At 35.0% G+C, this 15,752-nt stretch overlaps 1 protein-coding gene across 4 annotated transcripts; it reads right to left on the reverse strand.

Moving 5' to 3' along the window:
- Window positions 1–104: 104 nt before the first annotated feature.
- Window positions 105–15,285, reverse strand: LOC109069400 (DEP domain-containing protein 7-like). 4 transcript variants are annotated; one of them, XM_042743702.1, is made up of 9 exons: window positions 15,169–15,285; window positions 8,700–9,093; window positions 7,304–7,434; window positions 6,972–7,164; window positions 5,354–5,574; window positions 3,642–3,784; window positions 3,103–3,228; window positions 1,839–1,917; window positions 105–1,047 (listed from the first exon to the last, which is right to left on the reverse strand). In XM_042743702.1, exons 2-9 carry the CDS (start codon window positions 9,083–9,085, stop codon window positions 833–835), a joined length of 1,494 nt encoding a protein of 497 aa, XP_042599636.1. In that variant the 5' UTR covers window positions 9,086–9,093; window positions 15,169–15,285; the 3' UTR covers window positions 105–832. The 4 variants fall into 4 exon arrangements, with proteins under 4 accessions (XP_042599636.1, XP_042599635.1, XP_042599633.1 ...); XM_042743701.1 differs by lacking the exon at window positions 15,169–15,285 and adding an exon at window positions 14,715–15,080; XM_042743699.1 differs by lacking the exon at window positions 15,169–15,285 and adding an exon at window positions 12,637–13,019 and having other exon boundaries at window positions 8,700–9,108.
- Window positions 15,286–15,752: the final 467 nt, after the last annotated feature.

The raw sequence follows: 15,752 nt of genomic DNA on the forward strand, positions 1-15,752 counted from the left end.
TAGCTAATGATAATAATCCTAATCTGAATAAGAGTGAATATTTTTGGATGAGGCTACAAAACTACAAAAAAGTACAAGTGACTATTATAACTATCAGTAAGATCTTATTGTGTTTTCTGTGATAAGTTTATTTCATCTCCATATTTAGCTTTTTAAGCAAATATAAGTTTCCACACTGTTAAAACAGACATTAGTTGCTTGGTCATCTCCTGGCAGCACAAAAATGCTCACCAACATTACTTTTTAAAGGGCCACATAAAATATTTATGTGCTGGTTCAGTTTGACTGTAAATTTCTTAGTGTCTGCTGTACATTTTATGCCTCCCTTTTTGCATTTAATATATCAAAAACAACTGAAACCATCTTTGTAGTTAAAATAAGCTTTTTAACACACTTTTGCTAAGAGGGCGTGTGCCTTCTAATGCATCTGCTACTATCTGAGGACAGAAACTGAGGATATGCACTTAGAAGATTCACCACCTTCACAATTCAGCCTTCAGCATCTGTCTGTAATTACTAACCCACCTATTTCCCGCCGAGCAAATTCTGAACTTGTTGAACTCGAAGCAGTTCGGACTCTTTGTTAACTTTTTTTGTAGCCTATTTTTTTCTTTTAAAGACAGATTTCTGTTTTTCTGAAGTGTAGGATTTTAGTTGTTTTTTTGGGCAGTAAGTGGTAATATAATATCATCATTTTGATAAAGAATAGAAAAAATATGTTAATTGTCCAACAAATCTCATTCTCCATCAATACATATATAACAGTGGTATAAATATATACATATTAACAATACTTTTTACATATTATACATATAAAATTAACTGAAGATCTTTAAATATAAACATTGGATATTCTGTTGCCAAAATATTGCACGAATATTTCAGGATGTCCTTTGTAGAACTGTCCGAGCAGACGGCGCTTCTCTTTCAGAGAGAGCTTGGAGTTCTCGTGAATAGTCTTCAGTAACGTCCACAGCTCTTCTCTGGTAGTTTTCTGAACTGTTTCCAGGTAATCTTTTCCAGTCAGACGCCGACAGTACGTTGTTCCTAAGAGAGGGAAGATTTTCTCAGAAAATCAACGATCGTACATGTTTTATTTACAAGTAAGGCTCACAAACATCTACTATGATAAGACTGCGGTGATGCTTTACAATAATCTTAACAATGATGGATACGTCGAAAGCATCTGTTCATCTCAGTTAATGTCAGTTTCAACATTTACTAATATGTTATTAAAATCAAAAGCTGTATCTGTTAGTATTATGTAATGAACCGGAACATTAACAATAAATAGCTCTTTTTTATTAGCTAAAGTTAACAAAGATACAAAATAAATAAATAATACAGTAACAAATATATTGCTCATTGTTTATTAATGTTAGGTAATGATTGTAAAGTGTTACCAAGGTTTTTGATTTAATCAGTCAGTTTTATTACCTTGATGATTTGGTAATTCAGGATGATTCTTAAAAGTAAGCACTAAGCAGCATGATACTTTATTTTTGTAAGGATTTTGTTTGATATATGGCTAAATTTTTTTATTTGTAAACTTGAATGATTCAGCATGTATTCTTTACATGCTTGACATACTCTGTATTACAGTATAGTTATGTATCAAGTACTTTTTTAAATGTATTTTCAATCTGGCTTTTATTTAATTTTTATTTAATTGTTATTTATTTATTTATTTTAAGTTGAGGTGGAGTGGGAACAATATTTGTCTATTCTCCTGTATTTTCATCCTGTTATTACTGTAAAAGTTGAATTAAAAAAAAACTAGCCAGCATGAAAGACATGAAAAATGTTCTCATGTATTTTATATAAATGTGTAGATTTACCTGTGATGAGATCCGGATCTGTTCCTTTGATGATACTGGCCAGTTTATCACTTACAAGTTTGTGCAAAGTGACGGGAATCTAGAGCAATAACACAGTCAAGTGATTACACTTCAGGCACAGAAACACACTTTTATGAGAGAACCATGACCTGAATTATTCACAAGGCAGATGAATGTCTCATTTTAAAACACAAGGACTATTACAATTATTATATATGCTGATATAAACAATTATTTGAAACTTTGGGCCGTCTCTTCTGCTCACCAAGGCCGCATTTATTTGATCAAAAATACAGTAAAAACTGTAATATTTTGAAATGTTATTACAGTTTAAAATACATTTTTAAATGTAATTTATTTCTGTGATGCGCAGCTGAATTTTCAGCATCATTTCTCCAGTCTTCAGTGTCACATGATCCTTCAGAAATCCTTCTAATATGCTGATTTGCTTATTATTACCAACACATGAAAACGGTTTTTGCTGCTTAATGTTTGTGGAATCCATTATACTTTTTTCAGGATTCTTTGATGAATTATAAGGGTTACTCCACCCCAAAAAGAAAATTTTGTCATTAATCTCTTACCTGCATGTCGTTCCAAACCCATAAAAGCTTCGTTCGTCTTCGGAAACAAAATTTAAGATATTTTGGATAAAATTGAGACTGTCCCATAGACTGCCGAATAAATAACAGTGTCAAGGTCCAGAAAAGTATGAAAGACATCGTCAGAATACTCCATCTGCCATCAGTGTCTCTTCGTATCACCGTATGCTGTGTATGCTCTTCTGTATCATCCGCACCACAAGGATGCGCTGTTTTCTTTCAAATCAAAGCTAAATACATGTAGAAACAGCACATCCTTGTGGCGCGGATGATACAGAAGAGCATACACAGCATACGGTGATACGAAGAGACACTGATGGCAGATGGAGTATTCTGACGATGTCTTTCATACTTTTCTGGACGATGACAATGTTTATTTGGCAGTCTGTGGGACAGTCTCAAGCCTCCGTTTTCATCCAAAATATCTTAAATTGTGTTCCGAAGACAAACAAAGCTTTTATGGGTTTGGAACGACATGGGGGTAAGTGATTAATGACAAAATTTTCATTTTGGGGTGGAGTATCCCTTTAAAGTTCATAAAACAGCATTTCTTACAGACCCCAAACCTTTGCACAGTTGTGCACATTATACAGTATATGTCTAATTGTATGTCATTAACAATGTTTTATGATTTTAGAGGCCGGTCTGAGCTGTTGACTCACTTTGAAGAGGTCGTGGTGGTTGTCCATCATGAAAAGAACCAGAAGATCAACCTTCCCCTTGGCTAGTTTAGTCCCATACACAATAGCATTGCAGAACGCCCTCTTCACTGCCATTCTGTTCTCTATCTACAGAGCAAAACAAACACACAGCCTGTCAAGTTTCTGTAGGGATGCAGGAATGGCATTTCTGTAGGTGTAATAAATGATTTTCAGATGAAAGCAGCAATAAATGATTTTCACAAGCATGGCAACTTTAGTTTCTGCTTTTAACAATGACACTTTTGTGTGATAGAAACACTGTTGTACTGTGCACTGGTCTGATTAAGCAACAAACATACCGGAAGATCTGCATCAGTTTCAGTGCAGATACTGTAGCGATTTTTCAAATGATTTCCAAACACCGTCATTTAAAAATACAGCAGCACTTCATATCATCCATTACTGGTTTTACAAATAACTGATTTACGGTACATGAGCATAACTGAACACACACTCAAACAGTACTTCTCAGTCTCCACTAGACGTCAGATTATCCGTACCTCTTTGTGTAGTTTGGTCTCCTGAGGGCCGGCGGCGAGGGCCATAAAGCGCAGTAACCTGCGGAGCTCCTCTCTACTGCGAGAATCCTGCAGCTTCAGACAGAGCTGAAGAGACTCCAGCGCCTGCTCCTGCTTCCCGTTCACTGCACACACGCAGAAGAATATAATACAGTCATTTCAGACCAATCTTAAATGACATTCCAGTGGCCTGTATAGTCGATGTTGGGGAGTAACTAGTTACATGTAACAGTTACAAAATAAAAGTAACTGTAATCCGTTACAGTTACTGCAAAAAATGTGTCATTAAATTACAGTTACTTATAAAAATTAGATTATGATTACAAAAGGGGTTACATCTGAATATTTTCACACACACACAGACATGACTGATTTCCTTCCTAAATTGCATTGACTGCTTTAGAATATGAGACACCAATGTTTCAGGAGTTTAGGACACATGCTTATTTAATAACTCTTTTATTTCCTATTTAGGCTTGTGTATATTCTTTATTTTTTAAGATTAGCTTTGTTTTGCTACATATCAGTGTTTCCTGTCAGAGCTGCAAAGATTTGATTTCAAAAACAGTATCATAGCCATTGAACGATATCTTGATATGATCTTAAATCAGTATTTAACCTCAGAATGATGTCAAAGTAAAAAGTGGTGCTAAAGTCAGATTTTGTGGTGGCTGTGCTTTAAAATGTCATTTTTATAATCTTAATTCAACTGATGAAAGTCTGACAGTAATGAGTGTTGCGTACTACTGTAAGGTTAACCCTGCCAGCTGTAAATGTTTCAAAATGATTTACAGTAATCTAATGTAATCAGTTACATTAATAAAGTAATTGAAATAGATGCATTACTTTGTTAATTTTATGTAGGGTGTTTTGTTATTTATGTAGTTTTACTTTTCTTAATTATCATTTGAAAAACTGCCTGGAGTACATTGCTAGAATGTAATGTATGGTTGTTAATAATGCTGGGTGATATTTGTAAGCTGGTTTGAATTATGCACACAGTATTATGTCTAAAAACAACCTAACATAACTGGTACAACTGGCTAAGCAACATAGACAGCGTCGTGACCTGAGAGGAGATACTTGTTAACTGCATACACTTCTGACTAATGGTTACAGTAGCATTAATAACACACAACTAAAACTTCAGTCGGAGACACTGAAGACGAACACAAAGAGGAGAAAATACTGTAGCAGTCAGAGCAAACTCACTGTTTATGAAACACAAAACAATGGAAAAAAATCCTGAACTGGGGGTGAGGGGTTATATGAACTGACTTCTTCAGAAAAGTTTAGTATTTTCTTTTTTCTCACCTCCATATAATGCATATTAATGTTTACAGTGGTAGTAAATGAAACGCTGTTCCACTGCTGTTCCACAAGCGCCACCTGCTGTCAGTGAGTGAATGTGCGTTTTCACTCAGCCCATCTGCTGTTTTTATTCAGTATAATTTCACAAAGCTAAGGTCAGACTGGCTAATGTTGCACTCTTATGTTCTACTAACTGCTTATTGCATTTAATATACATTAGTTGCCTTTAGTTATTGCAACTAAGTGTCCATTCAGTTCTTGCAAGTATATTCTTTTAATGAAAACAAGTATACTTCATCTTCACAGGGGCCACTAATAAGCTAATAAGTTTAATTTCATATAAAAGTCAGGTCAAGCTAACATATAGTGGACTGATCTCTCACCAAGCAGCTCGGAGACGCCTGAGTGGATGTCAAAGACGTGGTTGCTGAGCAGCGGTGGGTAGTCCGACTGGCCGTAGTGCTGAACGAGGGCTCTGTAGAGGAGCTGCTTATACTGGGACGTCTCCTCCGCACACCTGGCCAGTCCTCGGCTCACCTCCACCACCAGCTGATCAGGAAGAAACTCCAGACAGTCCACAGCTGCCGACAACCAGCTGTCTGCTCTGTTAATGAGATCAAAAAGGAAAGAAAATGATGCAAAGATAACGAAGAGTCAATTAAAAGCACAGCCATCTAAAAATACACAAGACTTAAAAGGCAAGGACAGAATAAATAAACGAGAAGATGTAAGTTTACTAAGAGATTTCCTTCATCAGAATGTGTGTGGGAAAACGTTTCTTGAACATGAGTGGGAGAAAACAACATGTCCCACGGTTTGGGTTCAAACAGAACTATTACATAACGACCAGCTGACACTCAGCTGAACACATGTAGTGCAGATTACTGTGCATTGAATTTTTTTTTTTTTTTATTAAAAAAAAAAAAAAAAGACAAAATATTAATGAAAGAGCGCAAAAAAAATAAAAAAAATAAAACATCTTCCAAACTTTGTCTTTACCCAAAAACTTAAAAAAATATGTAATAATTTACATTTTAACACTGTCTGGACGGATTTCGTGGGAAATTGCATACATATGTCATTCGCCCCTCCGTGTCACATCAAAGAAGCTCCAGCGGCGCGTTTCATAAAACACGTTTACCATATAAGCCAGGTTTATTTCAGTTAGTCTGATTTATTTTGAACCAAATCAGCTGACAATAAGTCAGACTAACTGAAATAAACCTGGCTTATATGGTAAACGTGTTTTATGAAACAGGCCCCAGCTGTGGTTAGAGTGCCGCGTTGTCACAACAAATGAGAAAAAAATTATCATGAATCATTAAAAAGGCAAGCCTCTATGGAAGCCCATTTCCACCACTGAATAAAAAAATAAAACAAGGTAATTGCGACTTATCTCACAATTCTGACTTTTTTCTCAGAATTGAGAGTCCATATCTTGCAGTTCTGACTTTATAACACGCAACTGCGAGTTAAAAAGTCAAAATTGTGAGATATAAACTCGCAAATGCGAGAAAAAAGTCAGAATTGCAACTTTATATCTCACAATTCTGACTTTATAACTCACAATTCTGTGAAAAAAAGTCAAAAAATGTGAGATAAAAAGTCACAATTACCTTGTTTAATTTTATATTTAGTGGCGGAAATGGGCTTCCATAAACCTCTGTTTGTTTAAATGTTTGTAAAAACCACAAAACTGCAGATGCACAACCAAATCAATACTCCACATTCAGTTTTATTTTTTAACATCTAGGGGGCTATAAGTTACATAGTTTGACTATTACATAGACTTTATATTTCTCTTTGAGTCAATTTAAGTCTAAGATTATTACAACATTTCTGGTGAAGGATGTTTTTCGCATTGTGTTGTAGCAAGCCCAGTATATTTCTTGAACAAAATGTAAAACTCTAGCTTTGTCACCGCAACTCTAAAACACCCCAGAATAAAAAGGAGAGTTAAACGAACAGAGATGGAGCATGATATGGAAATAATCAGCATACTGAGCCTCACTGAAGGCCTTGAGGATCTCACGGTCCAGGTAGCTGCTGGTGTAGAGGAGGTCTGGGTCGCTGTCCATGCTGTGGAGGGGCGGTCGAGGGCTCTCTTGGCCCTCCAACAGGCTCTCCAGAAGCGGCAGCTCAATCAGCTTCAGGAGCCTTAGTATCGTCTGCTGCTGCCATATTTCATCCATCACTGATACAGACACAGTCACGACACACGTCAGCTTTAATGCTTTTATGACAGATTTTATGACAATTTTGTCAAACAGTCAAAAAACATTATATTTCATGACATTACACAAAGCATGCATATATTTCCAAAGAAAACATACACTCCTGTGATAACCCCAGATTCATCATCTGTGGTGTGATGGTTGTGCTCATGTTCAGATTTCCCAAAACATCCTCCAGAGACTTCTCCGTTTTGACAGGTGAGTTGTTTGAATACACAGAGTCTTCTTTCCTGGAGAAAATAATCAGACAATAGGAATGAGTATGTCATATGTCTGAAAAAGTTTCCAATGAAGGATCAAGCTGAACAAGTTTCATGCACTCTTGTAGGAATCACCAAATAAGGATTTTTAGGCCATGATTCACTGTGATGTTGACATTTCATGGGCATTTATAGAGGACTGGCTTTTCATAGCAACCTCCATCGAGTTTAGGTATTTCAAAGTATAAAATTTCAAAGGAAAAACAATTCCTAGAAAATACCAAGCATTCTGTAAGATCTCTATGCAACTAAAAACAAGCAAATGATTAACCAGTTTTGCGATACGCTTGTATCTACTGTAAATGGAAACACAATGCACTTTTCTGCATGTTATCCACACATTTTGTTATCTGCCACTGATTTTCACAAATTTGTCCTCCCAGAAATTAACATTCTGTTATAATTCTGTAAAATAAATAAATAAATTTAATCCACTTAAATTACAGTGAATAGGAACGGATGTTTTCAAGCTTCAAAAAGGATGCTAAATCACAATAAAAGCATCATAAAATCAGTGAACATGATTTGTCGAATCAATTGGTCAAGTTACTTTCTGAAGTTAATCACTGAAACTTGACTTCATGCATAAGTGTTCATTAGTGCAGAGCCCATGCAAGAAAAACTAAATAAATCGTGCTTACGATTTACTAATTTGTTCCCACGATTTACTAATTCATTCCCTCAATTTGCTAAATCATGCACACAATTTATAAACAGAGAGAACGAATTAGTAAATTGTGCGCACAATTTAGCAAATCGAGGGAACGAAATTGTAATCGTGTGCACGTTTTAGTACATCGAGGGTACAAATTAGTAAATCGTAAGCATGATTTATTTATTTTTTCTTGCATGTCATGTGCGAGATTATCAATGAATAACGTCTCTTCATTTTTGGTTCCTCACACAAATGATTTACATTTAAAAAAATAACTTGGAATTGTATATGGACCACTTTTATGATACTTTTATCGGTGTTTTTGCCTCCTTTTAGAAGCTTGAAAGCCTCATTCCCCATTCATTGTAATTGCATGGAAAAGAGCAGCCAGCACAGTCTTCAAAATTTCTCCTTTTATGTTTAACAGATGAAATAAGGTCCTACAGGTCTGAAATAACATTGATTCCTTTCAGGTCACAGTATTTCAGAGAAAGCATTAAGAAGAAGGTCTATAACCTCTTTCAAGTTTCTTATGTTTTCTGATTATACAGTTTCACTGAACGAAGGTGTTTTGACCTACCTTTTGTCGTATTCACTATCGATGGTCTCTGAGCTTGATGCGCTTGGGGTCGGCATGTTTAGAAACCTGTACAGACTACAGCTGCTGTCCTCAAACTTGGCTTGCCTCTTTTCTTTCCCAAACACCTTAGTGTCCACCGCCTCAAAGACTCTGGCCTCCATGAGAGCCTGGCAGAGGCGGACTGCTTTGGAACGAGGCACCTCGTCGTCTCCACAGATCTTGCTCTGAATGATGTGAGCCAGAGCCACGTCCACGGCCTCTGAGCCCAGAAAGCAGTCATGGTAGATTTTCAGATTGTGGCGTCTCCTCTTCACCTCCACCTGCGTCTGAAGGTTATTGATGATGTTCGTCCAGATGTACGTGGCTCGGAATGGTTTCCCAGCCATCCCTGTCTCTGTCGAGAGATGGACTGGTTGAGAATCGCCAGAATAATGATCTCAGCCTCCATTCTTGTCTTTCTGATTTCCCACACATTACAAAAATCTATAGCTTTTGACTAAAAGGAGATGCATTTAATACGTTTAGTCAGGCTTTAAAAAACTGTGGACACAAACTAGGCATTCCATGCCAATACTGGTGAGTTTTGCATTTTTAAATGAATTATAAGAATACAATTACACACAGAATTTGGAAATGTCTGTTATTCATACTGGAACAAGTCTACACAATGAAGCTTCTGAAACTGGACCAAGAGGTTTCAGCTATTTAATTTCAGCTCTTTATCATTATAATCATCTTGACAGATGCAGAACATGAAGTTTCCCATGTTTTGCTCTCACGGCTGTAACGCTGGACTAAAGAAAGCTTTTACAGATCCTGCTTCCAACACAAAGAGCATCCGCTGCCAAGATCAATACTGTACCTCATAAGCCTTATAAATGACACCGGCTGATCATTTCTCGCAAGAAGTGTTTCCTGCTGAATTTTATGTGCAGCTTTGAAGTAATGATTATGACCCATCAGGGATCAGGATATTTCTAGGCGTGGCTATGAATGTTGTGATTACATAGAGACGCACCCCTAGTCTTCAATGAAGGCTCTGCATCCAGTGGACAACAGCTGGCTGCGATACAAAAGATTCTCTCTAGACTGTGGCTCAAGAGTTTTGCTGGGAAATCTGAGATGCAGCGAACAGCAGATTAATGCTAGCTGTGTGAATATACAATATAGTCATTGTTTGCCCCTCTAAAAAACAAGTACTTTTTAGCATATTTTTTAAATGAGTACTTGTTATTACAGAAACAGACTAGAAAGTAATTTGCAATTAAATTAAATGTATTATCGTTTAAAGTTGTATTGAATTAGCTGAACATTAGCTTTTGAGCCACTTAAATAGAACTTATGTACATCTTTATATGTAATTTCATAATTACTTATACTGAAATATATGCAGAATGTACCGACATGTATATATGACAAACTAAAACATACTTTAATGTCATTTCTATTGAAAATTGTATGTCACGTATTTTTTTCATATATTTATAATCATTTGTAATTAGGGATGTTCATTTTAACAGGTTAACCGAACGTTAAGAATTTTGAACGATTAATACAATCAGTTAAACGGTTTAAAAAGTCCTTTATTTATTTATTTTCGGCAATTTATCAAAATATTTAAAAAGTTTTGCTGCATGCTCCGTGTGTATAAAAAATTTTGTTTTTAGAGAGAGAGAGAAAAAAACATGTCGCTTATAATAAGTCCCATTTTATTATTTCTTTCAGAAATAGGCCTAATGCCGACGCGAAATGTTTACAAACATTATAATAAACTGTAAACATAGCTAGGCTATTTTAGTTCCCCTCATTCCACAACAAAACCTTTCAATTAACAGTATTTAGAGAAGAACAAGAATTAAAAATAGGTCTTTAAAAAGTTATAGCAACCTGTAAACGACAAGCCAAAATGAATTCATTTAGGCTAAAACTAAACTGAAACCAACGTTGGTCCTCTCATTCGACACAAAATCAAATGTTTCCGTATTTGTGATGTATTTGAATGCCAAATTATTATTTATGTACTTTACTCGCGTTTTGCATAACATCACGGCAGTACGGTGATAACACTTAATGGCACAGATTTTACTACATATTTAAACTGAGCAGTGTGTTTTTTTTCCATATGTTTGACTGACTGTATTTTATTATGATAATGAACAGGCTGCATTGTCAAGGTAGCAAAGCTTAACTGTGTGCGCGCATGCGGCGCCAGCACAATCACTTGAATTGTTTCCTTCTAATAGTGGAAGCAACTATTCCTTTTAGTCAAAGATAATCGGAATTGTAAATGGTTTGCCTTTATTTGTGTACATTCACAATAAAAACAAAGCTTTGTGCGTAGAATAAGCCTAAAGAAAAATAGGATGCCGCTTTCTGCCATCTGGTTTCCATTTGCACAGCACAAAAATGAACCGAAACTGTGTTTTTCGGTCATTTTCTTAATTTATTATTTAAGTAAAAATATATTTATCTTATAGGCCTATTTTTTTCGCGTTTTTTATATATATATATATATATATATATATATATATATATATATATATATATATATATATAGCCTAGCTTTATTATGTTTTTCTCTGCTCACAGAAGTGCCCTGGAAACAAATGTTAGTATTTTTAACGGGTCATAGACACTTAACCTTTCTAATTTAATTTAATTCTAATTTAAAGTAATCTTGTTGGTTAACGGTTAATAATCGGTTAACGAGCGTTGGTTGTCGGTTTGGAAAAATAACCTAAATGAACATCCCTATTTGTAATGATGAATCTCTAATTTAGTACATTTAAAATATATTAACTTTAAAAGTAACATCAAATAAAACTTAAATTTGTACTTAAAGAAACATTAATTAGGCTTTACACTTTAGTGAACACATCAAATTGAGTGTATTTAAATCATGACAAAAGATTGGTTGGATAAAATTTTTAATTTGACTATTACAAAGCACTTTTTATAAAAATTTACATAAGTGTGTTAAGAGGTTATAAAAAGTACTCTTTTTAAGTAGTACCTTTAGTTGGCTTTTTTCATAAGCATTATGCATTTTATTTCATTAGCATTGTTGTATATACATGTAGTTTAATCTAGAAGTACAGTTCTTTTTCACAAGGGTGCGTATCACTGTTTTTACACCTAACAAGCAAATAAGCAAATCTGGAAAAGCTGTATTTATCAAGCCAGAAACTAATTTACTTTCTTTCCAAATGGCTAGATTTGACTAGACTCGTCAGATTCATCCCTCCATCTGATAAACTAGTTGATAAGGAAACTTCCTTGTTATGTTCACATCATGAAGGCTTTAGTTCATTTGCACACACCTGATTGAACAACTGTATTAGTAGCCTACTTGCTGAGATTCTGGTGTTAAGTGGTAACTATTTGAAATAATTTATTGCATATAAAAGTAATTGAACCTTACAAACAAGTACGATGCTAGTATACTACAGCAATGGAATGACAATACCATGTGACTTAGTTTTAATGAAATGTTTCTCATATGATGCCCAAACAGAATTACCCACAACAACATGCTTGAATCATGAAAAATGTTACATCATGACATTTTTTGTTGTTGATTTGTTAGTGTGCATGAATAATACTTAATAGTTTGTCAAGCACAGACAAGCCAAATGCTTTTACCCTCTGGCTACTGTAAATGCAAAACCGCATCTGAATGAAAACTTGAATGAAAATATATAGAATACACTTTCTATATTTTACCAATTACAGACAACCACAATTACAAGACAAATCCTAAATGTAAGGACAAAAAACAATTTCCGACATAAAAATGCAATAATATGCCTATTTTAATCTTATTGAAACTATTTAGTATTTACACTTTAGTTAAAAACAAAGGTGCCTATGCATTCAAATATCAAATGTGCAAACACGAAATAAAATCAAAACAGCCAGTCGTGACGCAGAAATCTACCTGGAGGTCTGTGCATGTAGCTGGGGTGAAAGCCGGTTGTGTCGCGCCTCGGTCTCGTGCTGTAAAGTATGTAGCTGATGTTCACACTCGCGCGCTCTGAACTCATCTACAGCCGCAGCCCGCGCGCTCTCACACCCCCGCCGTGACGTCACGAGGGCAGTCGAGAGCTCATTAGCATAATAATGAGTTCATTTACACTCAAACAGTCACCGAAACTTGCAAATGCTAAACAAGCACCACTTCATCTAAATAATGCCGTTATAAAAACTTATTTTGGCCTTTCGTGGTTTTCTGAGATATCAACATTTAAGCTATACAAGAAATTTAGTAACCATGGCTCCCCCCAAAATACCCCAGATACATTTCTACAGTAAAACTGTGGTAACCCTTGTTTAATTTTATTAACTACACTTGTAGGCTACTTTAAATCTTATAAAAATATTTTTAAAAACTGTACTGCCATACACTGTAATATTAATGAAATAAATAGATACTTTTATGACTTTAACACAAAAAGAACACTTTGTAATAATGTCAAACTAAAAGTTCTACTGTACATTTTCAATCATTACATTTTAATACTACACTTAATTTGATGTGATGACTAACAAAAGCACATGTAAAATACCTGATTATTAATTCAAATTTAGTGTTAATCGATATTTCATTTAAAGTTGATATATTTTAAACTGCATCAAATTATCAAAAATGTACAAATATATTTCTAAAAAGCTATAAATACATTTTAATGTACTTGTAAATAATATTCAGTTAAGTGTCCAAAACCATGTTCAGTTTAGTTAAATGTATTCTTTTAAAATATAGCTACTGTTTCCATAAGTGTTGGGTATATGCTAAAGTACTTTCATTTTCTTTCAAAATTTCTCTTTCATTTTAAACAAAATGACATTTAGATTTGATGAGATTCCAAATATGTTTTTTTTTTAATTATTATTATAATGTAAACAGCCTGACCGGGAACCCTTAAAATGTATTAGGCTAGTTAAAATAATTAAATAAATAATTACAAGTAAATTAAAATAAAAATAATAATCATCAACTGTTCTGAAAGTAAAGGTGCAACCTTGATCATTAGCCTCTGGAGGTCAAATGAAACTCTGTGAAGGTTTGTTGATGCTTATCAAGATCATAAACAATTAAAAATGATTTGTTTCAGCATTTTGGTCTCAACTGGTTGAACGGGAAGTCGTCTGATAACCGTGAAATAAACACAGCTCTCACAGCATGGTGTGTGGTTTTAAATGACAATTCAGTTCTTAGAAAACTTGACTTGAAACACTGAAACGCACAAAAGGGTGTAAAGTTCAAGGAATTTAGCCTGACCAGGATTGAGCTACTTAGAAATATTAACAGACTGGATAACAGGGGTTGAGAAAACTGTAATTTGATATGCATATTTAATGCATAGACTGGTCTCTGCTATAAGAAACCCACTGGTACATTTTTAAGCAGTTCTTAATAGCATGCATTTGCAAGTCCTACTTCACCCGCCATGAAAATCATTGCCAATGAAATCCCCATAAAAACCTTCAGATGGATGTTATGATTTTTAATGGACATGTTATGAAATAATGTGAATAGAGCTGAATCCAGGAAGGAGATTTTGGTAACAACAATTTGAGAACAGTATAGGGCTGTTAAAAAGTGAGAATGTGTGATTTTATCTTTGTCAGAGATTTCAGGCCAAAGGATTGCAAGACAGAATTTGCCTCTCAATGCTAGCTTTCACACTCTTCAGGGGGTCTCATTCACTCCTTTTTCTCAAGTCATTAGCCCTTTTACTGTCCCCCTCGGCCACGGAGCGCTTGTGCATGATTTCAATAGGCTACACACAAACACTGATTCAAACAGTATGTGCCAGTCAAACATCCACAATCTGCCACATACCTCTGTGAATTTAACACTTATATTTTGTCATGAAAACTAGTCCATAAAAACTTTTAAAGGACATAGATAAAAAACTTTTAGGGTTTGTTTGAGAGGTTTGAGATTTGCCTACTAGGCTATAGAAAGTTGTAAGAAAGTTGAAAAACAAACAAAAAAAAGTGTTCACTTACCCAGTTAGAACAAAAGAAGATGAAGAGTTGCCAGAGTTGACCTCATGCAAAATACATCGAATTAAAAATCCATAAAAACAAAATAAGCTCTTCTTAAAAGTTACGCTTCCATCCACTAAAAACGCACGCGTGTCATCAGAACTGGTTCTGCATGTTTCTGCGTGCTCGTCATGAGCGGTGATGTTGTTGTGTATACCTGTGTCACAGGTTAAAGCATTTTCTCTTAACTCTTGAGTCAACACATTCCTACAGCTCAGGGTTAAATCATGCTGGAGAACCTGTCAGCAAGGTCATAATACCTGGCTGTTGTTCCGGTTTTCTTATCAAGAACCCAGAGCCGCCTTCCCTTCCCCTGAACTGCCCATCTGGTGCTTTATCACCTGGGCTTTATGGGAACACAAGGGCATGTTAAAAGGATAATAAATGATGACCAGGGAGATGCACTCGTACTCACATTTATTGGTCTGGTCATGTTTGACACGTCACAGGACAGGTATGAAATGTCTCGAGGAATGCTTGAATCTCTTGAAGAACCAACCAGCTCACATGTCACCTGAATTCAAAATCATCTAAGAAGTAAATGGCACTCGACAATGAAGTCTTTTTGTGAAGACGTTTTTGCACTATGACATGCTTTATGACATTTTTTCACAATTTTTTTTGACAACAAGCCCATCCCCCCAATTCTCATTACTGCCGTGCAAAAAAAAATACTGTTGTCCTTACTGTAATAAAGCTAAAAATCTTATCTCATCTAATAATAAATAAAATATTTCATACTTTACAATTAAATATATACATGTAAACACACACACACACACACACACACATTTATATGAGATGATATAGAAATAGACAGACAGATAGATAGATAGATAGATAGATAGATAGATAGATAGATAGATAGATAGATAGATAGATAGATTTGCTCTTGATGGGTTTTGTGAGATTCCCCCTTGTAAGTTTTATTAGAACTTTCAATGGACTTTTCAATTCTGATTTGGTAAAATCTAATCTTGTTAAAATGAAGCGTTAGGC

The sequence above is a fragment of the Cyprinus carpio genome, chromosome B18, assembly GCF_018340385.1.
Source record: "Cyprinus carpio isolate SPL01 chromosome B18, ASM1834038v1, whole genome shotgun sequence".
Classification (NCBI taxonomy): Eukaryota; Metazoa; Chordata; class Actinopteri; order Cypriniformes; family Cyprinidae; genus Cyprinus; species Cyprinus carpio.

Excerpts from the sequence above, each read along its gene's own strand:
- LOC109069400 (XM_042743699.1), bottom strand. The coding sequence starts at position 12,742 with ATGAGTTCAGAGCGCGCGAGTGTGAACATCAGCTACATACTTTACAGC. Across the intron at positions 7,165-7,303 it reads TCTGGGGTTATCACAGGAGT|TGATGGATGAAATATGGCAG; the intron begins GTATGTTTTCTT and ends TGTCTGTATCAG. Across the intron at positions 1,918-3,102 it reads ACCACCACGACCTCTTCAAA|ATTCCCGTCACTTTGCACAA; the intron begins GTGAGTCAACAG and ends TTATTGCTCTAG.